Consider the following 25857-nt stretch of genomic DNA (forward strand, 5'->3'; position numbering starts at 1 on the left):
CATCTCGTCTGCTGCCACTTTAGGAAAAATGTCAAAGTTGAATATGGAAAAATGTCCTAAAGTTGAATATGGCATCATTTCAACAGTTTAAAGTCTGACTTGCACTTCAAGTCACTTCATTGCTTTGATTTTGCCTCCACTTGTTAAAACATCAAACTTACCCCATTTTAATGTCATACTTGTTTTTCTCTGGCGTGACAGCAATACAAAGGAAAAACTACAATTTAAAAAAAATCAAGAGTAATATTCTTTTTGCTAAAAATGTTGACCCCAAAAAAATTCGCTGACAAGTGAAGTTCCACATTTCAATACGTAATTTAATTGGCGATCTTTGATGCTTCGGGAACACAAGCTGACGTCATGATTTCTTTCAGATTTGCTTCATTTGGAATAAATGCTCAACACACAACTTGTGTCAATTGGCACAAAAGGAAAAAAGGTGAAAGGATGCTAAAGCAAATTCCACACGACTTGTGAACGCCCCCTGGTGGCTGATCAAGTCAGTTGGTTTCCTTGGCGATGCGTCTCCCGTCAATCATCCCGCCGCCTTCCTGAGCCTCATCAAAACTTGGTGAGCGTCGAGCGAGGAGTCCACGCTGACTACTTTGTCTCGTGACCTGTGACCCTGGCAGACGGGGGCGGAGTCAAACGTGAGTGCGGTGGCGCATCAACTGGAAAAGCGTGTTGCGGATGCGAACCTTCTCAAGGGACACGCGACTCCTCTTCACGTCCAAGACGTCGGCCAGGAAGTCCAGCAGCTCGCCGTTGGCCTCGCCGTCCGTGGGCCGCGCCGCCACGGCCACGCCCACCGCATCCTCGCCCACCTCTGCGGCACACAAAGCAGCATGTCTCATGTATGACGACACATCACATGTCACCTGGGTTTTGTTTTCTCTTCTTGGGATTCCCAACCATGCATGTAACGACAGGAAGAGAGTCAAACTAATGACATCATAATGCAAGCGCGTCGTGACATGTATGACATCACATATAACCTTATGTCGTCACGTAGCATGACAGTCAGCCAAATTCACAGAACATCACGTGATTATTATTTTTTGATGCGTGATGACGTCACATACACCGTGAAAGCGAATGTAGTCATATGATGCGTACGACATGACGTATTAACTCTGATGTCACTTCCAACGGGTGCGATGTCCCATTTATTTGACCTTGCGGTGTGTGGGACGTGTTTGTGGTTGTCATGGTGACCTGTGACGTTGTTGTGCTTCGCCGCAGGCTTCACGTGCACTCTGATGGTAACCGCGCCGCCGCTGGAGTTTGCGACCACTGGACGCTCTTGCTGGCTGCCGCTGCCGCCCGCCTCCACGCCAGGAACAGGAACAGGAACAGGAACACCCTGAGCCCGCTGCACACAAACATGCCACACGTTGTACATACATGTAGTGACTAATGAATGTTTCATTTAAAGTCAACAACTCACCGCCTTTTTGGGCATGTTTGTGTTTGTAGCGAGCCGAGCACGGTTAGCACAGTTAGCACGCGCGTTAGCACAAGAAAGAGCGAGTAAAGATTGAAAAGTCACGCGTGACATTTCACGTTACAAACGCGTGACTTGCCATTTGACATCCACGCAACACAACTGGAACGTCGTGTGTATGTGTGCCATCAAACGGCCCTGATCTTTTCTTATTAATTTTATTAACAAGTCGCCCAGTCAAGTCTAGCCTGGAGAGTGACGCGCGACGATGACGTCATCGAGAGGCGACCGACAGGGGAACGCTTTATTTTTTATTTCAAGTACAAGCAAAATAAGCCCCATCACGTTTCAATTATTTTCAAAATGCACATAAAAAAGTACAATCAAACAAACATCAATAGAATAGAACACAAGGCATTTCCATTTCAAATAAAGGACCAAAAAAGGCCAATGGGAATTTTTTATTTTTAATCACAAGGACAGTCTTTCAATAAATGACGCCATTCGAATAAGATTTGCAACAGCGAATACGATTTGAATTCCCTTTTCCACTGAGCAATATTTGCTTTTGTTCTAAAGAAACGACATTTATCTATATATTGCTTACCTAGTAAAATAATATTGCATATTATGCAAAAGTCAATGTTATTCCAGAATAACCTATATTTAATGTCCGTGATGGTAAGATTACAACAAGTCCAATGTTGCCAAATTTTAAAAACAAAAACATACTCCCATGAAAAGAAAAGATGATCGAAATCTTCATTTACACTTTCACAAAAACAAACAAACACAATTTCCCACATCCATCTTAAATTTCTCTTTCAAAAGTTATTTCGTCGGATAAATATTATTAAAAAATTTTAAGTTGAAGTTCCTTGGTTATTGCTGGGATCGCAAATGTCAAATATTTACATCGAATCGCCTTTCTATCTTCTAATTTAAAGTCAATAAGAATATATTCACATTTTAATGAAGTAAATAAACAATGATGTAGTAATTATATTGCATTATATATATTATATGTCTTCTAATAAACTTGTTGTTGCATTTGTCGTTACAAAAATCAATAACATTATTGAATAGATGCCTCAAAGCTGGGGTGATTTTCGACTGTCGAATTGTTGTCACTTCCCGTGTCGACATTTCAGCTTCACGCCTTCAACGTCCTGGCGCCATCACGACGCCACCGTTCACGCATACAAGCAGTGGAAGGCGGAGTCTGAGGTGGGCTTCACTGTGATGTCACAGCACAGGACGTGTCAGGTAACAACTTCCTGTCCTGTCCGTCGTGTTGCGCATGTGGATGTGTGTGGCAGGCTTACCGCATCGCGAACGTTCCCCTGGTAGCCTTCCGCGAAGATGTTCAGGCGCTGTGTCGGTGAGTACGACCTTTGACCTTTTGGCACCCGCCATGTCCCCCGAGCGCCTCGTCCACTTCTTGAGTGCTGTCCAACTACTTCCTGTCGGGCTCGGACGTCAGGAAGGAGGATGACGCTCTACGCGGTTGCCGTCGAAGGTCACGCGGAGGTCATACGCTTCCCCGTGACCAACCCCGCCCTCAGGGACAGGTAGGCACACACCTTCTTTTTTGTACATCAGTAGAATATGTTATCAATGCACGTTATATATAACTTGCATATCATGGTGGGTTGCATCACATCAGGAATTTAATCACGCAATAAATAAAAATTTGGTGAAATAAAATTGGGGGGGGAATTTTATTTTTATTTTTTTACAAACCCAAAGAATTCGTCAAGAAACGCTGATTAACATTCAATATACGTTCCCATGAAAAACAGGCAGGGGGGCCAAAAAAGTCTGTTTTTAAAAATACTACATCTAAGGAACGACGCTTCACAAATATGTTTTTTTTGTTAAATAAGTCACAAGGATGTCAATAGTTGATGGTGAAGTCTAATTTTAGGAGCAAGAACAAGTTTCAATTGATCTAGAACAGAGGTGGGCAATCTGGGTCCTGGAGGGCCGGAGTCCTGCCGGTTTTGGAGGATTCTCACTTCCAACACGAGCTGATTCCGATCAGCAGGATCGTTATCAGGCGAATCCCGATGAGCTGATCAGATATCAGCTGTGTTGGAGAAGGGCAACATGCAAAACCTGCAGGACTCCGACCCTCCATGCCCACTTCTGATCTCGAAGGTCTGTTTTCAAGAAGCTCTCACCTCCCCTGCAGCAGCAAGAGGCAGGAAGGCACAAACGCCAGGGGGCGCTCCAGCTCATGCAGCTGGCAGGGAACCACGTGACTGACCGCCGCCACTTCTTTACTCACTTTACAAATGGCATCAAAACATTTACGTGCGTTCTTACAATATTTATTGATGTTTTTGGTTGAGTGCGGGTTCGACTGAAGGTGATTTTCTCCAATTTGTGTTGATGATGATTTTGTTGAAGATTGTGACGCTGCCAGCGAACAAGTTCGTTTGTTTGTGCTGCTGTCGCCAATCTAATGAGCATACTGCAACCGGAAGTCACGTGTGTCGATTGGATTAAATGACTTGTGACATTCATTTTGTCTTGAGGACTTCGTTTGCTCTCGACCTGCACGCGCGCACACTGACACGTGTTTTACCGTTAGATTAATTAAAAGTCACACGGTGACGCGCCCAAAACTCGTTTTTCTGTTTGTTTTTGTTTTTTCACTCACTCACACAAACACAAACACAAACATGGTCTCTCAGGCGGGGAAGCGAACCCACGCCAAAAACTCGTACACGGATGAATTGATGAAGTCAAAGTCGTGGAGTGCGTGCGTGTGAGTCAAGTTGCCAAAGACATGCGGAGTCATACAGGAAGTGAGTGGGAAAAAAACGCTTGCGATGACGCGTCAGATGTGTTGACTGTTGACGGCGAACGTGTTGACATCCAAAACACAAACGTCACCTTTTCAACTCACATTCACAAGCCTGTGCTTGTGGCTGCGTGACAATGCAATCATTTACGGTATTTAGTTAGTCACCTGAATTTACAGCCTTCATTATTGTAAAGTTCCGGTGACATATTCATTGATGTATTGTGTTCAACATAATTCATTTAAAATCATTATAGATAATAAAACTATGTTTTTCAATCGTAGAAACACTTCCGGAGTTTGGAGGGAAATTGCTGGAGAAAGCCAGTTGAGCTTTTAGTGTGAAGGTGTGGAGCGGAAGTGTAAGCGCGCGGCACGTCGAGCTTGTTGTCCCGCCAACACTTTGTTGCGAGGAAGCCACGCGGAGAAAGCAAGCAAAGCGCAACACTTTTCAAACTCCGCAACTTTTCACACTTTTTGCAAAAAGTTTGACGAGCGACAGACGGAGGTCACGTCACAGCGGGGCGCGATGAGGGCTTATGACGGTTTATGACGTCATCTGATCGGACCCTCTCTCGACCCCCCCCCCTCAGTGAGCGCGAGGACGCGAGGTAAGTTCAAACACTCGAAACGCGCGCACGGACGTCCACGTTGATGCCGCGTGTTCGTGCGTGGCGGTCGTGCGCGTGCGTGGCCCGTTTGTCAAGTGAACAGTTGATGACTTGTCACGTGTCAGTCAAAGGCTCGAAGTCGAGTCTTGTTCGCAAGCTTCGTGTTGTTTTTTTGGCCCTCGACAAGCTGATGAATGGCGGCGGCAGGAAGTGACGTCAAAAGGTGGCCTGGCCTTTTTTAAAATTGTTTTTAATTTCATGTCAACCTGTGGACGTCGCAGACGTCGGGATGCTGGTTGCCATGGTTACTACACTCCCGATGTCGCGTGTTGAGGACAAGACAGGACAGGAAGTTGCGTTTGTGTGTTTGTGTTGTTGGAAGGAGGAGATTTGATTGTTCCAATCTTTTGCGTGCGAGGTGAGGTGCATGATGGGATCTTTCCGGCGCTCCAGGCCTCGCTTCATGAGTTCTCCGGTTCTGTCCGACCTGACCCGTTTTCATGCTGGAGCCAACACGTTGCACGCGTGCAACAGCACCATCTGGAACAGGTACACGCGCACTTTACAAAACTCGCACCCAGTGTCAAATCAGGAAGTGTGCGTTTCCTGTGTCTCTTTCTACACTTGCTGTGTATGCGCTTGTGTGTTTCCTGTCCTCGTCAGCAGTTTGACAGGAAGTGGCTGCCGGGCCGCTTCCTGTCACACGCATTCACACATCCGCCAGATGTGTGCGCATGCTAACACTAGCAGGCTAACTCACTTGGCTAACCGTAGCAAACGCCATCACGGTCATCCACAACGTGTTAGCTTCTCCTCTTGTGTCCCCAGCGTCCAATCAGCAGTGATCAAAGTCTTCAGGGGCGGAGCTCTGCAGCCCAACGAGCTCTACACGTTGAACGAGAACATCAGGTGACGTCATCGCCGTCTCGCGGCGGCCATGTTTGTAGTCTTGGCCTGACGCATGGCGGCCATGTTTGTTGTCCTCCAGGTGGCTGCTGAAGAGCGAGATGGGCTCCTTCGTCACAGATTACTTGCAGGTGCGTCCCCGCCACAGGAAGTGCGGCGGTGTTGACAGGAAGTTGACCCGTTGCGTTTTTGCGTCTTCAGAATCGTCTGCTGACGACCGGCCTGGCGGAGATTCTGGAGCGCATCTTCGTCTCCGGTGAGGAGGAGTAGGAGTGGCGATGTCGGCTGTCGCCGTGGTAACCACATGCATGCCCCGCCCCCTGCCCCCAGGTGGAGAGCAGCTGGCGGCGCTGGCCGAGGCCTGGTGGCGCTTCTTCACCGAAACGCTGCCGACCCTTCAGGCCATCTTCTACCCGCTGCAGGTGATGACGTCGTCGCACGCACACGCCCCTTCACATGTGTGTGTAACTCCGTGCGTGTGCGTGCGAGCAGGGTCAGGAGCTGTCCGTCCGCCAGATGGCGCTGTTGGCCTTCCGAGATCTGGTGCTGCTGAAGCTCCCCCTGGAGGAAGATCTGCAAATTGCGGCCGGCGTGCCACCCGCCGTCACGCACATGCTACTGGTGCTGCAGGTCTTCATCATCTTCATCATCATCTTCATCATCATCTTCATCAATCATGAGCGAATGACGCAATGATGTCGTCTGATAGCTTAATGCTAACATTTGATGTCAAACTCCATAGACAGGCTTACGTAAATTAGCATGAAAAGTGAACGCATGAGTGTGATGTGGCATGCGTTTCCGTGCGCGTCCTGCAGGGGGTGCGCGAGTGCGGCGCGGCGTCCAGTTTGCGTTACCGTCATCTGGAGCGCCTGGCGGCCATGGTGGTGTCGCCGTACCTCAGCGATGTCGTCACCGCCGAGCTCCGCCCCTCAGGTGCGTCGTGTAATTGGCGTAGCGGCATTAGCACGCTTGCTAACGCTGATGCTAACTATTGTGGCAGGCCACGTTTTGACGAAGAACTCAAAAAGGAGCGAGTGGTCCTTTCCTAAAGAAGTCAAAGAATCCGGTCCTGAATAACGATTAGATGCTTGCTTGCGAAGGTTTCTCAGCCAGTAAGAAGCAGAACCTTATTAAGAAGCGGGACGTGAAAAAACAACAACTGGAAGCAGGATCTGTAAAAGGGCGGAGTCTTTCGGAGGCAAGCGGACCCTTAACAAGAGGCAGACCTCAATAAGGACCAAACTCGGAGTAAGAAGCAGAGCCCCAAAAAGGGACGAACCTCAATAAGGTTGGATTGATTTGGAACAAAGTCTTGTTGTGTTGTTTTCACAGTAAAAGTCTCGCACCCGCCGCCAGGAATGTGTTTGGGACACAAATAAACTCAAGAGGATCACAAGCATGAGATTAAGGTCTTAACGCCGCACATGCTTTTATTGTCAACACTTCTTGAGCACAACTAACGAGTGCAGGCCTTAGTTTGGATCTGGTCCTCATCAAGGGTCCTGGTTCTTCTTTAAACCCTCGGCTTTAGGGCCGATCCGGTCCTGCTTCTTAAAAGATCCTAATCATGATTATTATTATTCTTGTTATGGTCTGTGGGTTGTATTTGAAGGTCTGGACTTTTGTAAAAGTCCATTTTAGAGTAAGGGCTCAGTTTTTATTGAGTTTTTTCATTTATTGAGAGCCCTCTTCTCACGTGGGTCCTTGTTCTTAGTCAAGGTATTAACGAGGTTCTGGTTCTTTGTGAGGAATTGGAACTCAGTAAAGTTCCACTCCTGATTATTGGGTTAGGGTCTGGTTCTTAGTAAAGCTTCGGTCCTTACTGAGAGTACACTTCATAATGAGGGTCTGGTTCCTTCGAAAGGTCTTGTTCTTGATAAAGATCCGGTTCATATTGAGAGTCAGAGGTGGCAGATCCAGGTCCAGAAAGAAAATCCCTGCCATGACTTTAGCCATTGATGCTAGCTAGTCAGATAGCTAGCTCCTTAGCAGGTAACTGAGCACCCTGCTAGCTAGCTAGGGAGCTAGCTAGCTAGCAGCTGAGGTTAAAGCCAAACTGGGATAAGGTTTTTACTTTCGGGACCTGGTTTTGCCACCTCTGTTGAGAGTCCAGGTGTCATTTAGATCTCGGTTCTTTTAACGGGCTTCTGTGTCGACTGATGTTGTTTCTGCTGACGTATGTTTTGTTTTCAGAGTCGTGCAGCGGCGGTCTGCCCTGGTTGCTAGGCGACGGCTCCCAGCCCGACGTGTGCTGGTCTCTGGCGCCCCTGGCGGAGCACGAGGGCGAGGCCTACCTGGAGAAGGCGGGCGCCATGCGGCGCCACACGGTGGCCAACGCACATTCCGACGCGCGCCTGCTCACCGGCGGGATGCGGCGCGGGGCTGAGACGGACGACGGCGCCGGTGACCCGGCGCGGCCCATCGCCGCCGCCGCCAGACACTTTGGCAGCCGACCCCACGTCGAGGACACTTAGCGATAGCGGCTAGCACGGGAGGCACGCTCAGACCCGCCAGGAAGTACAAACCGCACGCTTCCTGCTAACGAGCTAACGCAGAGTAGCTAACAGGAAGGACGAAGCTCGAGAACATGAGATGAGGATGAGAAGATGACAACATGAGGATGAAATGTGAGCATGAAAGATGACAACATGAAATTGAGCTGGACTCAAACCAAACCTTTTCCACAATAAAACAGAAAAATGCCCTTTATTGTGAAATAATCTTGACTGGAAGCTTTGGCGCAACCTTGACCTTTGACCTCTGGCTGCAGAGTGACTGCAGCGTAATGGGATTACAATGTAATCCCATTACGCTAATCAGATGACGGCTGCCGGCGCCTCCGCGCGGTCAGCGACTTCCTGATGATGTCACCGTGAGGTGCGGTTGCCACGGCAACTCCTTAGCGTCTTTGCATCCTCTTGTTTCAGCAACTCGGTGGAGTTGACGAGTGCGTCGTTGCCATGGCGACCAGGCCTCGCCGGCGCCCCCTGACGGTCAGCGCGTGTCACAAGCCTTGTGATTGGTCAGCCAGCACGGCAAACGGGCGTCGCACACCTTTCTGGAATGTTTCGTTACCATGACGACTGCACCGTGCGTGCGCGCTCGCGTGCGCGCGTACCTGTGCGTGAGGAAGCCGAGTTGTTGCTCCAAGCGACGCACTCGGAAGGCCAGATAACATGACGACAACACCAACGCCAGCACGCTGCGCACACGCGTACACACGCACGTGTTTATTGTGGGCGGGGCTTCACATATCATGGAAATCAAGTTGCATGTTAACCAACAGGTGATAGTCAATGTCGCATGTGTGTTCTCACAGCAGGATGAAGATTTTGATGAAGACGATGTTGTTGTCCACTTGCGGCTCTTGTTGGCGCGTGTCCGCGTCCGCGCTTTTGTCTGAACACGCGCACACGCACGTCCATGGTTTACGCTTCCTGCGGTGGGTGTTGATTGACAGGTGGGCGGACCTACCGGCAAGGGCAGCGAAGGACGTGTCGGGGGCGTGGCTAGGGGCGGAGTCTCCTAGCAGGTCGGGAAGGGAAGACGAGACGACAGGAAGTGACGGCGTCCTCGTCCACTGGAGAACTTCGGGAAACTCGTCCTGAGTGACGCACACGCACACGCAAACGTGCACAGATGCGCGCAGACACGCACGCACGCACGCAAACGGTGACGTGGATGCGTGACAAAATGGCCGCCACTCCGATACCTTGTTTGCGTTTACCAGCGACAAAGACGCGCGCTCGTCCAGGAAGGCCTTCGCGATCAAACTCTTGCCGTTCAACTCGTTCACCTAAAAACAACAACGTGGAAGATGACAACATGATGAGGATACGAGATGACAACATGAGGACAACAGTGAGCGCAAGGATGTAAGTTGAGATGACAGCATGAGGACGACAAACATGAAGGAATTGAAGCCGACAAGATGGCGAGCGAGTGCGAGCTGATCATGGACGCCATCTTGAGGACGACGTGAGGATGAAAGAAAGGCTGAAGATGAGAAGGCGAGGACGTGCAGTCCCACAACTGGCCTGCAGGTGGGTGCAGATCCTCCTGAGCACATCGTAGACGTTTTCCCTGGAAAGCAACGACACGAACACGTACTGCACGCACAACACGCTTGCGTCACGTGACCTTGGTCATACAAGCGGAAAGGACGCGCGACGGAGGTGAAGCCCCGCCCACCTTCTGTCCCGTATCCATGGTGATGGCGAGGCCGTTGGGCACCAGGCCGGCCGTCTTGCGCTTCTTCACCAGCCGCACCGAAAGCACCGGAAGACACACCTGTGCGTGTCGACGCACGGGTCAGAGGTCAGGGCGTCAGGATGACTTGCGACTCCGCCCACCTTGATGTCCTTCCCGAACAGGTTGGCGTAGAAACACAACCAGTTTGTGGAGATGAAGAGCCGTCCTTGCAGGAGGATGTCGCGCAGGAGCGCGCACGAATAAACTACGCACACGCCACACACACACACAAGCGCACAAGATTGAACACGCGACGTAAGAAGAGAAAAGATGAAAACAAAACGCACCTTTCATTAAGTTCTCATCTTTAGGGACCAGCTGGAAGAGTTTGTGGTACTGATTGTTGGACTTGTTCGCCGTCTGGACGCAACAAAAAGCACAACAAGCCAAATGATGACAAAAGCAAAAACAAGATGGTGTCAAACATCCTCTTTGAAATATTGGGTCGCGGGTTCGATTCCATGTTGAAGGTGACATTTGTCAAGCGCAAGCCCATCTTTAAAACGGCTCTTCTAATACATTTGGTAGTTTTGTCATGTTTACGGTTTTTGCTCTTATTGTTTGTTTAAAGTGTACATTTTCTTTCCTCCGTGTTCACAACAAGCGCTCAAGAAAACAAAACGTTGAGCCCAGTTGAGGAAGCCACTGCGGGGATATAAACATTGCGCTTCGGGACAGGAAACAAAAGATGAACTTGATGAAAATGTCTGGCAGCAAAAATTCAAAAGCAATTGCTCCTAAATAAAAGGTTGGGATTTGGGGGGTGGGGGGGGGGGTCTCATGATTGAGCCAAGCGCATGAAAGAATGGATTATGTGCCACGGAGGAGGCGGGACTTCCGACTTGCGGGTTTTCACCCATCAACTTTGTTTCCGTTTCCGGTTTGCGACGTGCGGGCCGCGTCCCGTGACTTGCGCTTTCGCCTTTGTGCCCCTCGGCTGCGGGTTCCCGTCGACGGGTGCGAGGCTGCGAGTGTGTCGCGTCCGTCAGATAGCCGAGACGCCCTCCCGCCGATGAGCGGGTGCGAGTGTTGGAACGCGGCCGGCAGGAAACGGCGCTGATGTGTAAACCCCGGAAGTCTGCGGCATCGAACCCACTGAAGAGGGTGAAGGCTTTTTGTGCATTTCCCTGGCGGACCACTAGAGGCCGCTCGTTTTCAAAACTTGCTTCGCGTTCACTCATTTCGTCTTTTCTCCTCTTTTTTTCCTTCATTTCTATTCAATCAACTCCACTCAGAAACGCAACAAAAATACAACTATTTCATGATTCTAATAAATTGCTTTACATGTTTCACATGTTGCTTTTTCAAAGAATGAGCTGGAACGTGAATTGAGTTTTAAAAACCAAACGGACCTTGAGCACAAAACGAAATCTAAAACTTGACTTACTGAACACTTTTTCACATCCTCCGTGGACGAATCGTCGATCACGTGCAGCCTGAAACACACACGCGGGCGCGCGCACAATATGCAGATACATGCAAATGAGGTCGTTGAGCCCAAAACAAATCAGCATGCAAAGAAACAATTTGTGACTGTTTGTGCTCAAGCAAAGAAAGGAGAGCTTTGTGCACACGCGCACGCGCGCGCACAAGCCTAGGGGGCGGCCAAGTCCAGTCTGGCTGGGAAAAAGCGAGCGGCACAATTAACGTCCGAGATTGACTGGTCGCAGATGACCTCTCACCCCATTGGCCCCACTCCCTGCACTCACAAAGGGTTTGTGACGTGCAACAGCGCAACAGACAAGAATGCACGCAAGCGCGCGCACACTCAGTTGATCGCTGATTGATGAGAGGGGGCGGGGCCTGTTCCTCATTCAGCATCCATCGACATCCTTTCCTGATGACCTTTCAAACTAAAATCGCTGAACTTCTCTGCTGCAGGCACGTGCCTTAAAGGGAGGGGGGTGTGGTCCTCCCTGGGGGGGTCCATCCTCTCGTGGGGGGGAGGCGCGCCATCGCTGTGCTCCAACATGTCCGACGCAGCCTCTACAAGACAAGTCAGAAAATAAATGCATACATCTTTTGTGGCGTTCGTGTCACTTGTGTGGCGGACGAATCGTCCTTCTGTTGCCATGGCAACGCTTCGTGGAAGCTGAGTTGGTGTGTGTCTCATTGAGTCGCGCACACACGCACACGCATTTGATTATTGACATCATTTGGACCTTTACAAATAAAATGCGGACGTTGACTGTGGTGAAAGTGTTTTCAAATTCCCTTTACACTTGAAAAGTCAAGGAAATTCGTTTTCCAAAGCAAACACTTAAGCACTTTTTAACATTTCTTTGCGAATGCTAATTGATGTCTTTTGAATTTCCTCTTCATCTTACCTGACCTCCTTCGCGGTCTTCCCTCACGTCCGCTGGCGAACCTCCGAATGGCGCGTGACGTCCGCGGGTCCTCACGAATTCTTCAGCGGAGCTTCTCGCGAGTGACCGACTGCATGCCACCGGAAGTCACCGCAAGCATCCTTCAAAATAAGACATCAAATAGACGACCACGAAAGAAGCGGGCAGATTCTGTAAAAAAACACACAAAAAGTGCAGCAGCGGCTCCTCCGTGTGGCCACGAAGGCTCATTGCAAAAGGAGACGTACGCGTATATGTTTAATTAAAAAAACACTTTTTGTCGTCTTCACACTTTGTGTGTGTGTTTGACCATAATGTGACGGAAGTTGCTTCATCGATGACGTCAGGTCATTGGTCCACAACGGAGCACAACGGGCCACTCTCACACATACTTGTGAGAGAGCGGCAGAACAAAAACAAAAACTTGACATTCAAAATAGTACAACTCACCAATCCAAGACTGAGATGCCAAAAAACTTGATTTAAGCGAAGATCATTTCAAATGGCAACTAACAACTACTTTAATCTTTGAAATTGATCATCTTGTCTTCTAATTCTTGGTCACTGTTTAAAGACAAAAAAGGTTTTCATTGACTAGTTTCAGCTTCCTCTGCCGCCTTCCAGGCAGCTCGTAAACAAAAATACTTTTTGTCGGAACACTATTTTATTAACATGTCACAATTGCAATGAAAGAAAAAAAGATGCAATTTGTCTTCAAATTGTACGTGAACTTTAAATCATTAATCAAAAAATGGGCAGAAGTGTTGCGTTTTCCAAAGTAAAAACATTTACAAACGTCTCACTTAAAAAAAATCACAATTAGTCTGCTTTTATGGACTACAGAAATTGGAGATCAAATTTTGGCCAATTTTAAGCTGAAGCGTGTCTCAAAATAATTTGTCGCTTCTGAAAATAGTTGTGGATTAACGTGATCATGGATTTCACGTTTAAAATGAATCGCTAAATAACAGAAGGCAAAAAGTAAGAGGCAGGCAACAGCTTTTATTGAGTGCTTGCTGGTGACATCACAGTGATGTCATTGAGGAGGCGGGGCCTGGGCTTGGTTGGTCCAGCTACATGGTTTTAATAATATGATCAACAAGAGTAGAAAAACAACAGACAGACAACAACAAAAAGTAGGAAATGAAATAGCATCCAACCTCTTAAAAATTATTCCCCTGTACACTATTTACATGCACACGCACACACACACACATAACTACAGTACAGCTCACACTGGGAGGAGGAAGCCCGCCCGCCGCCGCCGCTGCCGCCAATGCGGCGGCGTGTCAAGTTTGTACTCCTGATGGCGCTTGACAGCGTCTCTTCTTCCTGTTGTTTTGGGTACAAATGACGAAGGAGATGAAGAGGAGGAGCAGGTTCCGTCTTCCAGCAGTCAAGCTGTTGATGGGGGCGGGGCTAGCTAGCCGGCTGGCTAGCTAGCTAGCTAGCCGGCTGGCGCCAACCCGCCCGCCATCTTCGGCGCTCGCTGCGATGGCTTCCTCGCGCGGCTTGCGCTCACGTGAATCCGGGCGGCCGAGAGCCCTTCCTCACCTCCGCGGGGGCGGGTACATGGACGGCGCCGACGCTTGCTGACTGGCCACCATCGCCGACGACGACAGACCTGCACGACACGCGCACGCACGACGTCACCGCCGTGCTCGCCAAGTTGGGCTAACAACATCTCGCGGTCACGACGGGCAACGTGCGAGGAAGGAAGAAAACATGGAGCAGGACGGAACACTGCAAAAAATGGCGAGTCGTATTTACTTGAAAAAAAATTGTGAAAGTGAATTTCTGGGAGGACTTTCAGTATGTTTGACTCGTTTTTTAAAAAGGAGAGAAAACGAAGCTATAACAAGCTCGAGTTTGGCCGATGATTGTTTTCAAAACTCACCTTGTAAAAGAATGTGAAAAAAACAAAAAGTTCATATTAAACTACGGAGAGGAACGTGAAGCACGAAGAACAAAATCAAGCGCGAAGGAAGGAAAGAAAGGAAGGTCAAAAAGTACGGACGGAGGAGAAAGAAACGCAAATTGCAAAAGAAGGAAGGCGGCGGCGACGTCACCTGAGGCGTAGGCCAGGTCGTACTGTCCGGCGAGGAGCGGGTAGGCCAGGTGGTGGTGATGGTGGTGGTGCGAGGCCGGCGGCGGCGGCGGCAGCGCGCGTTGGGCGGGCGAGGAGCGCGGCCGCTCGCCGTCTCGCTCTCGCTCGTGCGCCGTCTTGTCGGGCGACTTGCTCTTGTAGTGGCTGGCGTGCTGCTGCAGGAGATCCAGCGCTTTGGCCTCGCCGCCCGCCGCCGCCTTCACCGTGGGGCTGGAACGCGACGACGCCTTGTCGCCGGCCTCCTCCGCCTTGCCGGCGTACGGCGAGAAGGAGTAGCCGGCGGGGAGGTAGGACCCTGGGGAAGCACACGCGTCGGGTCACGCCTCATTTCTCACCTCCTTGTTCATTGGCTCTTTTTCCCGCCAACCAATCAAATGCGCCAGTCGGCAGACGCCAAATATGACATCACAAAAAGTCAACGGCTGCCATGTCAATTTCAGCCCCCATTGTTGGGTTTTGTCATCTTCACCTCCGTTGGGTTTCCATCCAGCCATTTTTATTCCAATTTTCAAGAAATGCAAAAACTTGACTGAATGGAAACGCCAGAAATTCGAAAAAGGGCCCAGAATTGGCAAAGCGCGTTTTTACGCTTGGATTTTGTAGCGTATCGAAAAAAGGACAATTTTGCCGATGGAAACAGGTTTTGCAAATAACCGCTGGCAAGATGGCGGCTATGACGTCACACGTACGTTTGTAGTCACAAAGCAATGGCGGACGATAAAATATGTTTTGGGGAAATCTTTTTGGAATTCATGAAAGAAGCGAATTTTCATGCAACTCGCTTCATGTTTTGCTCGCGTCACCACAACACCCGATTTGGGCGTTCATTTAATTTCGGCCAAATGGCGAAAATGCCCATTTTTGCGTCATCACGTCATTCGTGAGTTGCGGTCAGAACGCTGCGACGTCTCAAAGTATTTAAAGAGTGAATTGCCAAAACGGCGTCGGTCCGAAACCCGCTTCCGGTTTCGACGCCTTTTTGGCGGCCGCCAATTCCCGCTCGTGTCCGATCGTCTGTCCGGCGTGTTGGGAAGCGCGTTTGTCTCACCCGGGTAATTCTGCATCATGACGGACGGCACGGCCCGGTAGCCGGCGGGATGTCCCGCCTCGTAGGCCTGCCCGTAGGCGTAGGGTCCGTGCATGTAGGGCAGGTAGCCCTGGTGCTGCGTCAGCGGGGCGGCGAACTGCACGTGCGGGGGCCGCGCCTCCTTGGCCCGTTGCTGCGGCGGCGCCGGCGGCTCCTCCGGCGGCCCCCGCACATCCGGCCCCTCCTTGGCCTCGTCTTTGTGCGCCGTCTCCTTGGGCCGCGGGCGCTCCTCCTTCGACTTCCTGTCGCGTTCGTCCTCCTGCGTCCTGGCGGCGTCCGAGTGCGAGTACTTGTTGGGGTACACGTACGGCCACAGGCGGGCGTCCGGTTCCTGCCAAAGGAGGAAGTAGCGCAACGTTTACAGCCACGAAATGATTCTGATTGCGTTTGGAGTTCGCTCCGTCGCGTCCTTCCGAAAATCGTCAAAATTTCACGACAGCGTCTCTTTTGGGTTCAACGCAAACAAATTGTTAGAGAGGCTGAAGTTCACAATGACATCAATTATCTGTCCATTCACGTGATCAGCGACCAATCCATAAATTCTTCCAGCAGAAGCTAAAGCTAAGCTAACTAGCGCCCCCCCCAAGCCGCTGCAAGATAGCTAGCGTGGCTAAACAGGGGGCCTGCCCAGCCGCTCCTCGCTCGCCGTCGCCTCCGCGGCGACCAATCAGCGACGCTCGGGACCGGACCAGGCAGCACATCTGGAGCCGATTTCAAGTCTTCCATGGATTATTTGCAAACAAAATCTATTTGTGAGCCGCTGCGGCAAAAAGGTCACAATAACGTGACTGTCGACCGGTCTTCAGCGTTGCCGTCTATCACGACCGCCATCGAAAAATATTCCAGGAAACGCTACGACACCCTCGCGTGCAGTTCATCAGCTGAGAGACCGACAAAGCAAAATGACGCGTCCGCTTTCCCGGCTTTAAAAGGTAAAAAAAAAAGCGCAACAGCGCCCCCGGCTCTAGTGGTAGAAACGCAGTACTGCGCCCCCAGCCTCAATGGGTTTGTCATCAACATCAAGTTTGATTGACTCGAACGACGCTCTTACATTTTCTTCCCGATTTTCAAAAGGGCAAATGGAGCCGATTGGACGTCGCGGGCGACACTTTGACCGTTTTGAAGGTTTTTGGACTTTTGGCGGGAAGTGACTGGCGCGCGGTCATACCTGTCTGTACCACATGGCGGCCTCGTCCTTGCCGTGATGGGCCGCCTCGCTCAGCTTCATCTTCAGCCCTTCGGGCGGGGCGGCGGCGCCCTTGGGGTCCTCGCCCTTCACCATGATGACCGACTTGGCCTGCTCGGGCCCCGTCGGCTCCTTGGGCTTGACCTTGGCCAGCTCGGCGAGGGCGGGGGCCGGCGTCAGCGTGGGCGGTCCCGCCGAACATTTGCCCTCCGCCTTCTTGTCGGCCGGCCGGTGGCGCTCCTCGCACTGCAGCCGGTAGGCGGGGCTGGAGGCCAGCAGGTGGGCGTGGTAGGCCTGGTCGGGCGAGTACGAGTAGGGTTGGCCGTAGTACTGGTTGTAGTAGAGCGGCGGGGGGGCGTAGACGTTGGCGCGCTGCTGGATGACCGACGGCTGCGGCGGCCCGGGTTCCGACTTCCGGTCCTCCTGAGGCTCCGCTTTCACCCGGACCTCCTCGGCCGCCTCCGCTTCCTCCTCCTTCTTGGGCGGCGGGGGCGGGGCTGCGGCGGAAGCGGAAGCGGGGCTGGCGCCAGTGTAGGCGGCGGGGTAGTAGGCGTCGTAGGCGGGATAGTAGGCGGCTTCCTTGGCGGGCGGCGCTTGAGGCGGGAACAGCGCCTTCTTGGGGTCGGGCTCCGTTTTCACCTTGACGCCCTCCGCCTTCCCTCCGCCGTCCTCGCCCTCGTCAGAAATGTCCGAGTAGGCGGGGCTGCCGGTTTGGACCGACACGCCGTCGGCGCCCTCCGCCCTGCCGCCGCCGCCGCCTCCCAGGGAGGGGCTGGGCGCGTTGTCCGAGAAGCTGTAGACTTTGTCGGCCGCCGCTTTGATGCTGGCCAATCGGCTCTGCTGGGCTTCCGAGGAGCCGTTGAGCAGGGCGTCGCCCGCCTCAGCGTAGCCCTCCTCTGGCCGCGCCCCCTTCGGGCTGTCGCCCTCCCGTCTCTTCTTGTCTTTCTTCTTCTTGTCTTTAGGGAGGGGGCTGGAGGCGGGCTCGGCCAGCGAGGGGGGTTTCGATTGGCCGTTTTTCGGGGCCGCTTGCACCAGCGAGCCCAGCGCGGGAGAGGCGGCCCGCGGGTTGTAAGAGAGGGCGGCGGCGGCGCCGGCGGGCGGCGAGGGCCGAACGGACTTGCCGCCCTTCGGAGTCATTTTGTCTGTTTTCCCGCCGGCTTTCTTGGCCTTCCTGTCATCCCCGCCGTCGTTACTGGCCTCGTCCGTCAAACACTCGCCGTCGGTGCCATCTGGCTCGCCATCGCCCGTCTTCTTCTTGCCCAGCTTGGGCGGCTGCTTCCCCGGCGAGGGGGCGTCGAAGCCCCGCCCTTTCGGCGTGGCGGAGCGGGCCGGCGAGATGGCGGCGCCGTTGCAGGAGGCGGCGTCGGGGTGGAGGCCCGACTCGTCGCCGTATTCGCTGTCGGCGTCGTGCTCGTGCGGCCGCGGCGGCTGGTACTTGTCGGCGTCGTGGTGGAAGTGGGCGCTCGGCGGCTGGTACTTGTCGGCGCCGTGCTCGTGGTGGGCGCGCGCCTGGTGGTACTTGAGGCCGTTGACGTGCTTGTACTTCTTGTTGCAGTTGGGGTGGGGGCAGTCGATGAGCACGGGCGAGGGGCACGTGCGCTCCAGCGGGTCCGACTTGCCCGCGGGGAGCGAGTGGGCGGCGCCGGTGGAGTTGCTGCGCATGCGCTTGGACGCTTTGGTGTCCTCGGAGCTGGAGGTGGGCTCCATGTCGGAGGCGGGCTTGCTCTTCCTCTTGGCGGAGGAAGGGCTGGCCTTGGCGTCCTCCACGCCGCTGCTCGCCGCCGTCTGGCTGCCGCGCCGCCCTTTGCCGTTGGCGCCGGCGCCCCCGCCGCGGGTCTTGCCGCTTCCTTTGTTGTCCGACGACGTGCTGTTGTCGTTGGCGGGCACGCCGCCGGCCGGGCGCATGCGCTTGCCTCGGCCGCGCCCGCTCCGCATCTCCACGTCGCTGGTGGGAGAATCGCAAAACCTGAAAGACATTAGCAGCGCGCTCAGCGTGCGGCGGCCGCTTGGCTACGAGCGTTGGGCCGGCGCCGCAAACCAACCTGGGCGGGGCCCAGTCGTGCCGGGTGCAGTCCAGCAGGGTTCCCACGTACGTCTTGTTCCTCCACGTCACGTTCACCACCAGCATGCCTGCGCCGCCGCACAAACGCAGCAACATATTTGATGCCGACATTTGCGGCGAGATCGCGCGCCGATGCTGAAGTACGGAAGCGCGTGCAAAGACGTGACGTGGCGCCAAATGAGGCAACGGATCCAAGTTGCAGCAAATGTGGAAAATGCACGCGAGGTTAATCGAGAAAAAATGCTATGCTTTGATTTTGAACATTTTGGGACACGCTTTGAAAAAGCTCGAGTTGGAATCGGTCGAGGAATGCGGAGGTCGCGTGCAAAAAAAGGCGGGAATTGGAATGGATCGAAATCGGCTGAGAAATGCGGAAGAGCAGACGAACGAACACGTCAAACGATGCGCGCGTTGTGTGGAAATGTGGATTTTTGGGTTGGAAATGTGAAGTGAACATTTTGAAAGTGAAGCAAGTACGAATTGAGGCCGTTGAACGGCTCGTGACGGCATTTGGACAAAAGCCAGCGAACGCACGAGCAAGTTGGAACGGTTTCGAACGGGTGGAGAAACGCGAAGAACGCCGTGCGAGCGCTTCCAGCATCGGCGCGATGACGACACGACGCCAACGAAGGCGCACGCGAGCAAACGCGCCGATGGAGGAACGCCGGCGACCCCCGGCGGCCTTTTCACCGACCGTCTTCCGTCTCCTGCCACACGATGCCCTCCAGGTTGACGCTGGTTCCGGGCTCGCAGGGTCCCAGGCACTCGGGTTCGGTGGCCTGCCCGGCGTCGGCCGTGTTGACCGCCAGCGAGCGCGTGCGCACCATGATCTGCTCGCACGGCGACGAGATGTCGCTGTTGGCCAGCAGGTGCAGCGGGGGCGGAGCCGGCGTGGAGCCGGGGGACGCCATCTGGAAGGGGCGAGACGCACACGGAACACAAGCAAGGGTGAGGCTCCAGCCCACTTGGAAGTCGCGATGGGCTTTCAATCGCATGACATCACTTCCTGACCTTTTCTCGCCAGAGACTCCAGCGGTTTTGCTCTTACAAGTTGGACACGCTCCGCTTTAACGCACTTCAATTAAAGTCCGTTTCCCCATAACGTTAGCCGGTTAGCAAAGCCGTTAGCATAGCGAGGCTTCGACGCGGCTTCCTCGTTCATCGCGCCTCGTAATCTCGTCGTGAGAATTTTCGATCCTCGTAACTGAAGAAGTCCTTCTTATGCGCCGCCGCGGAGGTCGTCGCCGCCCACTTCGGAGCCAAAGCGCAACGTGTTAATGTGCAGCATTAGCCAGCCCAAGCTAACGAAGCGCGTTGCTAAGATGCGACGGAAGCGGTCGACCCGATGTCGCCTCGACCGCTTGTCGGTGTTGCGAACGTCCCAGCGACGCTTTTGGGCTTTCGCCGCCGCAGTTCAACTTGCAGAAAAACATTTTTTATTTTGTATCCGTGTTTTAACGACGCTCAAACTGCACATTTAAATCCGCAAACGGCTTCACACCGCTGTCACTATTTCCGTGAGCCGAAAGGATTACCCAGCATGCTTCGGGTAAAAAAAGAAAGAAAAGTTATTTCAAAATGACGGGTTTGTTATTTGAGGCTGTTATTATGCTGTATTTTTATCTGATTTGATTTTTCCAGGGGCGGAAACCATAAGTTTCACTTCTTTTTTTTTTTTTTTTTTAAGAATGAAATCACAATTTGAATTGAGTTGAATTGCATGAAGTGCCTTGTGGCGACTTGTCTTGATTTGGTGCTTCATCAAATGTATCATTGTTGAACTTTGGATTATTTCTTCTATTTTGTAGTACGAGACGCGCAGGCACAGGAACGAAGTCTTCCGGTCGTATATTTATGCGTGGAATTGCTTAAATGTTTTTGGGTTTGTTTTTTGCCAATGAACCCGATACATTTTCATTCACAGTTGAAAAGGCTTCAAAGAAGAAAATTCAACTGCCATTTTGAGATTTGAATGTGCAGACCCCAAAAGTCACAAGTGAAGGGTTTGGGTTAACCCCGCCCAACCTGATTGTCTCTTTTGTGTCCGTGTGCTCACAGCGCAACAATATTGTCCGACGACGACGACATTGTTTGCATCTCGCCACGCTGCGTTGGTGCGGCGGCGCGCGGCGTGCTAAGAGAAGCAGCTCCACAGCGGCCCAAGCGGGTCGCTGTGCGCAACGACCCGGTCCAGGCTCGACGACCCGCAGTGTCGTGAGAAACGCACGTGCGTCCGGCAAAGGCAAACGTTTTGGGACTGCCGATGATTGGGACTTTTGCGTCTCGGTGGGTTCCCGAGCGCCGTTCAACACTCATCTTATCTTACCGTCGCTTATTTTGAGCCTTGTTAGCGGAGGCGGTTCGCGGTGGCGGGATGCGCTTAAGGCGCGAAAAATAAAGGCTCCCGCAAAGCAATCTCGCTGACGGGACCTCGGTCTTACCTTGTCCCCACACAGCATCTTCTTGAGATTGCGACATTCGCCGCCGTCCATCTCCTCATCCTCGTCTTCCTCCTCCTCGGTCGTCGTGGCGACGGGCTGGCCCATCCCCGCACAGTCCAGAGCCGCGTGGCCCGCGTGACCCAGGAGCTCTGAAGCGGCCTCGGAGTTCTGTTGGCCCTCAAAGAGGCCGCCACGGGGCGGGGGGGCCCCGACCGGCGGCTCCTTGTCCACCTCCATTTTGTCCTTCTTAGTCTTTGCCGACACGCCGTCCTTGTCCTTCTTGACAACCGGCAGGACCCGCGAGACTTTGCCGGACTTGTCGCCCCCCTTAGTCAGGGAGGCCGAGTTGAGGTTGTGGGCAGCCGCGGGATCTCCGGGGGCCCGGCCCGGAAGCTCCTTCTTGACGGCGTCAGGCGGCGGCGCGGCCGTTTTGCCGCCGCCGCCGCCATCTTTGGAGTTCTTAGTGCGCTTGGATTTGGATTTGCTGTCTTTTCCCTGCCCGCCACCCACGGGACTGACAAATTTGATGTTGTCGGGCAGAGCGGCCACGGCCACGGCCACGGCGCCGGGAGGGCCGGCCACGGCGCCGCCCTCCTTGCTGCCGGACATCTCCAGTTTGTCCTTCTCCAGGTCGGCGTCCAGGTCAATGATCAGATTGCCCACACCGATGTCCCACTCATCGCCGCTGTCGTACGCGTCCACCGCATTGGAGTCCACACCTTTCCCGGCTGCAGGGCCGCTGCTGAGGGACATCTTAGTAGGGGCGTCCCGGAGCGCCGCAAGGGGAGGGGTGCCGCAGGAGGGCCGCGCTGCTCCCGGTCAGCCGCAGGACGCCTGCTCAGGGCTGGACCCGGCGCCGCCGCCCTGCTGCCCGCATGGCCTCCTGCGGGACGGACACGACACATTTCAACGCGGCTGCGCCTCATCCGCGGCATTTTCTACTAAACGGATCCTGATCAGATGCTTTCCTTAAACGATGGCCAATAATGGTGCTGATCGTTTCTCCGTTTACGTAAACAATACTTGAGGTGCAACGTTGAATCGATTAAGCCACAGCCAATCGACGATGTCATTCACGGTTAACAATTTTGACCAGTTTTCCCCCCAAAAAGCCCAACTTTCCACCGCATACATTTTTTTTAGTTCTGCGATATTTTTGTTGCGTTGAATTCAGCTTGCCACAAACCAGACGTTGCATTTTGACAGACTTTTAGGAAAGCTTGTCACAACGTTAGACAAAGTTGAATTGTCTGTTTTTACTTGTCAGTTTTTTAAAATGTCTTCCTTTTATCTCATCAAAGTGATGTTATGCAAATTGTCGCGAGGAATACCTGAAAGTGACATTTAACAAGTTAAGCGAGGACTTTGTACACGCTGGTGTCAACAAGAAACTCTTAGATTGTATCAGGCGGTCTTTAGCATTTCTTTGTACTTTCTGATACTTTTTTGAATGGCGAACATTTAGAGGTGCTTCACTAAATTGTTGTTCAAATAACATTTTCAATGTGAATTGCTAAACTGCAGTCCAATGTTCGAACTCAAAACAACTGTTGACATTTTTCACTTCAACGTCTTGTAGTTTGTGCACTTTCATAAGTCAATATTTGCTTTTTGTGGGGATTCACAAATGTTGAGGCACTTTCACGCCGACGAGTCATGTTAAAACATTAACACAAGTTAAATGAAAAAGAATCAAGCTGAAATACTAAAACGCCCTCAATATGACTTGAGAAAGTTTGAGATGAAGACGCACATTTACGTCACATTAGCCACGTTTGGAACATTTGAAAGCAGCGTTTTGCTCACAGGGGGACGAACCACTTGAACCGTCAACATTTTACCTTGCGTTGGCAAAACATGGCAAGTAAGTGCTAACGTGTGCGTTGCCGCGGATGCCAACACCCGAACAGCTCGCAAGCTAACTGGCTAACAGTTAGCATGCTAGCCGAGAGGAGCCGTCGGCCTCGCTGTCATTAAAAGACGAAGCCGCCGCGCACGCCGAGAAAAGCGCACGACTTCACCGGGAGTGCGCTGCTGCCTTTAAACGCACGCAACGATGGCGACCGATGCGGCCAAAACCGAATGTTGCCCCGGGATGCAGCTCCATTTACGGACGCTTCCGTCGAGGCCCGCGGCGGCCCGCTACACGGCTAGCGGGATCCATTATCGGACGCGTCTGTTTGGCCAAAACATTCCAAGCTGAGCTTGCCAGTTGCGCAATCATGACACCAATTCCACGCGGTCGCATTTGGGAACATCAGTTGACGGTTTAAAAGGCGTGACAAAAGTTGCATTCGGGTGTGAGCACGATATGTCAACCATCGTCTTGTAGTCGTTTATTGCGACGTGACAAGCTGTCGTCACTTCGAATTGTGGCCATTGAACAAGCTCACAATTGAACTGTTGGACGTAAACAAATGTTTGAACTTCGTCAATTTGCTCACTGGCGACGGTTAAAACAAAAATAAGTGCACGTTATCCACCAGAGACACAACCGAGCAGCTGGAAAACTAGCGCGAGTGCTAATTTCGGCCCAAATACACAAAGTTGCCTTCACATCATGAAACCCGAGTGGCCCGTTTGAGTCAGCAAGACCCCACGCGGACAAATCAACTGGAACCCGAACAGAAAGTGGTGCGAAATCAAAAGGAACGCGTCTGGAGCACGTATCGGGTTCGACGAGGACGTGTCCGACGATGGAATCATAGCCCTTAGCTCCCCGGCGTCTGCAGACAAAGACGGCGGCGGCTAGCCCGCCGAGCTAGCGAGCGAGCTAGCTAGTTAGCTAAGCTAGCGAGCGAGCGAGCGAGCATCGACCGCCGCCTGCCGCCCGCCGCCCGCCGCCTGCCCGCGATCACTTACCCCGCTCACAATCCCGAAGCGGTTCGCTTCACGTGCACTCCATAAGCACCGGACGAGCCGGGCATGGAAGAGTGGCGAACGTGCTCCCGGTTCGGTGGCTGGCCTCAGTGGAGCGCAGCCGTCACACGGCCACGGGGCCCCCCCGGCCTGCACGCCGTCGCCAAGCCGCACATGATGCCGCACTCACTCACTCAGACGCAACGACGCAACGGGGGACGGAGCCCGGGTCCGGGTCCTCCATGGACGGCTTGGGTGGTCACTGCGGACGCCAAAGTGCAAATATTCCCCTTGGAAACGCCACAAGTGCGCACGACAGAATGCAGCGCGGCGGATCCGCGCAGGACGGGTTGGTTGCTACAAAGCGAGCGAAACCCGGAACGGATCCCGTGAGCCACACGGATCCTGATCCACATGGCACCGGGTCACCCTCTCGCTGGAACGGATTCTACCGGAAGTCCGTACGCGATTTTATTTTGGAATGAACCCCGTGCATTTCCTGTCCCGACAGGCGAGCCGACCTCATTGTGGAGGTCTGCAGCCAGGTCCGGATTAATGCTAATTCCAGCAGAGGGGGCCGACGGGAGTCCGGATGATCCCTTTCCGACCGGGCCACATGACAAACTGCCACGCCAGCGTCGAGACACGCCAATCGATTAAGAAAAACATTCTATCGTCTTGTGTCAAAAGAGCTCTTTTCAATGATAGCAATAATCGCGCCTCATCGGCGACTTGACTTGCCGCTTACTTTGGTGACAAGCCAACATTTCGTGGGATGTTTTGTTCGTTGATTCTTTGCGCGTCCCCGTAATTCTCAATGGCATGCATCACATGACAACGTGGCTCGTAAAAATCAGTCCCCCAATGACGTCCTCAGAAGGAATGAAGGTTGCTGCAGTACCACGGCAGGCCACACGGCGGCGATGTTCTCCACCAGACTGCCGCTGCTCGTTCCTTTCCAAGCTGACAAATGAAAACACGCTTACGTTTCTTTTGCAATTCATTTGACATGTATTCGTTTTGATGACGTCATCACGTCAAAATAAAAATCATTCTCATTTCAATCTTGACTAATAACAAGGATCCTCTTCCATCCATTTATTGTGGGCGTGTATCTTTGTGTATTTCAGCGTCCAATCTCAATGCATTGTTTGTCCAATCAATACTAGTATCTAAAGCATAGTCTTGAGGCTTTCTAGCGTCTTCAATCAAGTGAAAATGCACAATCGATATTTATCCGTCAACCGATGACATTTTTTAAATCACATGAATCACATTTTAGAATCTTGACGGCTCGCAAATAATCACGTCATTAAAAAGCCTTTTTTTTTAAATCAACATTGTTTGAAGAGCAGCTTTTGTGATCATTTTTGTGGACTTTTCATGTTATGACAGTTTTGGATCTCATTCTCCTTTTTTTCGACGACTTGCATGATTTGAAATAAAAAGACGAGCCAGCAGTTTGACATGAACACATATTCGGAATGTCATACGCAAACATTTATGAAATGCTTTATTTCATATTCTTTTTATTGCTCAAACACAACCTGCGCTAACGTAAAAGGTCAAAGATCATCTGCGGTCATGAATCGATGAATCGGTGCTAGTACACGATTGTGATCTTTTTTGGGAACGGCGCTAATTACAATACGAACTATTTAGCATACGCGTGCACTTTTGAAACGACTTTCTTTCATAATTCCTAATACAGTAATCGAAGAATGTCCATGATGCAAATAAGACGCA

The 25857-nt window shown here is 52.3% G+C and overlaps 4 protein-coding genes across 20 annotated transcripts; 1 reads left to right on the forward strand and 3 right to left on the reverse strand.

Annotated features, from left to right (window-relative positions):
• Positions 1–296: 296 nt before the first annotated feature.
• On the reverse strand, positions 297–1724 carry c4h15orf40 (chromosome 4 C15orf40 homolog). 2 transcript variants are annotated; one of them, XM_086073518.1, is made up of 4 exons: positions 1448–1724; positions 1216–1372; positions 699–826; positions 297–617 (listed from the first exon to the last, which is right to left on the reverse strand). In XM_086073518.1, exons 1-4 carry the CDS (start codon positions 1556–1558, stop codon positions 501–503), a joined length of 513 nt encoding a protein of 170 aa, XP_085929644.1. In that variant the 5' UTR covers positions 1559–1724; the 3' UTR covers positions 297–500. The 2 variants fall into 2 exon arrangements, with proteins under 2 accessions (XP_085929644.1, XP_085929645.1); XM_086073519.1 differs by having other exon boundaries at positions 297–625.
• Positions 1174–8482, forward strand: prr5l (proline rich 5 like). Of its 6 annotated transcripts, none has more exons than XM_086073512.1 (12): positions 1174–2710; positions 2795–2825; positions 2928–3015; positions 3639–4864; positions 5288–5413; positions 5693–5773; positions 5853–5901; positions 5972–6026; positions 6101–6192; positions 6263–6400; positions 6589–6706; positions 7967–8482. In XM_086073512.1, the coding sequence occupies exons 4-12, from the start codon at positions 4803–4805 to the stop codon at positions 8245–8247; spliced, it is 1002 nt and encodes a 333-aa protein (XP_085929638.1). In that variant the 5' UTR covers positions 1174–2710; positions 2795–2825; positions 2928–3015; positions 3639–4802; the 3' UTR covers positions 8248–8482. The 6 variants fall into 6 exon arrangements, with proteins under 6 accessions (XP_085929638.1, XP_085929639.1, XP_085929640.1 ...); XM_086073513.1 differs by having other exon boundaries at positions 4539–4864; XM_086073514.1 differs by having other exon boundaries at positions 2795–3015; positions 5146–5413.
• On the reverse strand, positions 8451–12481 carry LOC147174868 (GRAM domain-containing protein 2A-like). 10 transcript variants are annotated; one of them, XM_086073508.1, is made up of 8 exons: positions 12352–12481; positions 11412–12010; positions 10312–10384; positions 10126–10229; positions 9965–10063; positions 9811–9882; positions 9091–9569; positions 8451–8975 (listed from the first exon to the last, which is right to left on the reverse strand). In XM_086073508.1, exons 3-8 carry the CDS (start codon positions 10316–10318, stop codon positions 8768–8770), a joined length of 969 nt encoding a protein of 322 aa, XP_085929634.1. In that variant the 5' UTR covers positions 10319–10384; positions 11412–12010; positions 12352–12481; the 3' UTR covers positions 8451–8767. The 10 variants fall into 10 exon arrangements, with proteins under 10 accessions (XP_085929634.1, XP_085929637.1, XP_085929631.1 ...); XM_086073511.1 differs by lacking the exons at positions 11412–12010; positions 12352–12481 and having other exon boundaries at positions 9091–9172; positions 9248–9377; positions 9501–9569; positions 10312–10995; XM_086073505.1 differs by lacking the exons at positions 11412–12010; positions 12352–12481 and having other exon boundaries at positions 9091–9377; positions 9486–9569; positions 10312–11002.
• Positions 12482–13351: 870 nt separating this feature from the next.
• LOC147174869 (zinc finger protein 609-like) lies at positions 13352–24556 on the reverse strand. Of its 2 annotated transcripts, none has more exons than XM_086072842.1 (8): positions 24306–24556; positions 21253–22135; positions 19506–19722; positions 18792–18879; positions 16732–18715; positions 15525–15894; positions 14439–14771; positions 13352–13993 (listed from the first exon to the last, which is right to left on the reverse strand). In XM_086072842.1, the coding sequence occupies exons 2-8, from the start codon at positions 22003–22005 to the stop codon at positions 13920–13922; spliced, it is 3819 nt and encodes a 1272-aa protein (XP_085928968.1). In that variant the 5' UTR covers positions 22006–22135; positions 24306–24556; the 3' UTR covers positions 13352–13919. The 2 variants fall into 2 exon arrangements, with proteins under 2 accessions (XP_085928968.1, XP_085928967.1); XM_086072841.1 differs by having other exon boundaries at positions 24115–24556.
• Positions 24557–25857: the final 1301 nt, after the last annotated feature.

Source organism: Leptonotus elevatus, chromosome 4, assembly GCF_054856555.1.
Source record: "Leptonotus elevatus isolate MCC_2025b chromosome 4, RoL_Lele_1.0, whole genome shotgun sequence".
Classification (NCBI taxonomy): Eukaryota; Metazoa; Chordata; class Actinopteri; order Syngnathiformes; family Syngnathidae; genus Leptonotus; species Leptonotus elevatus.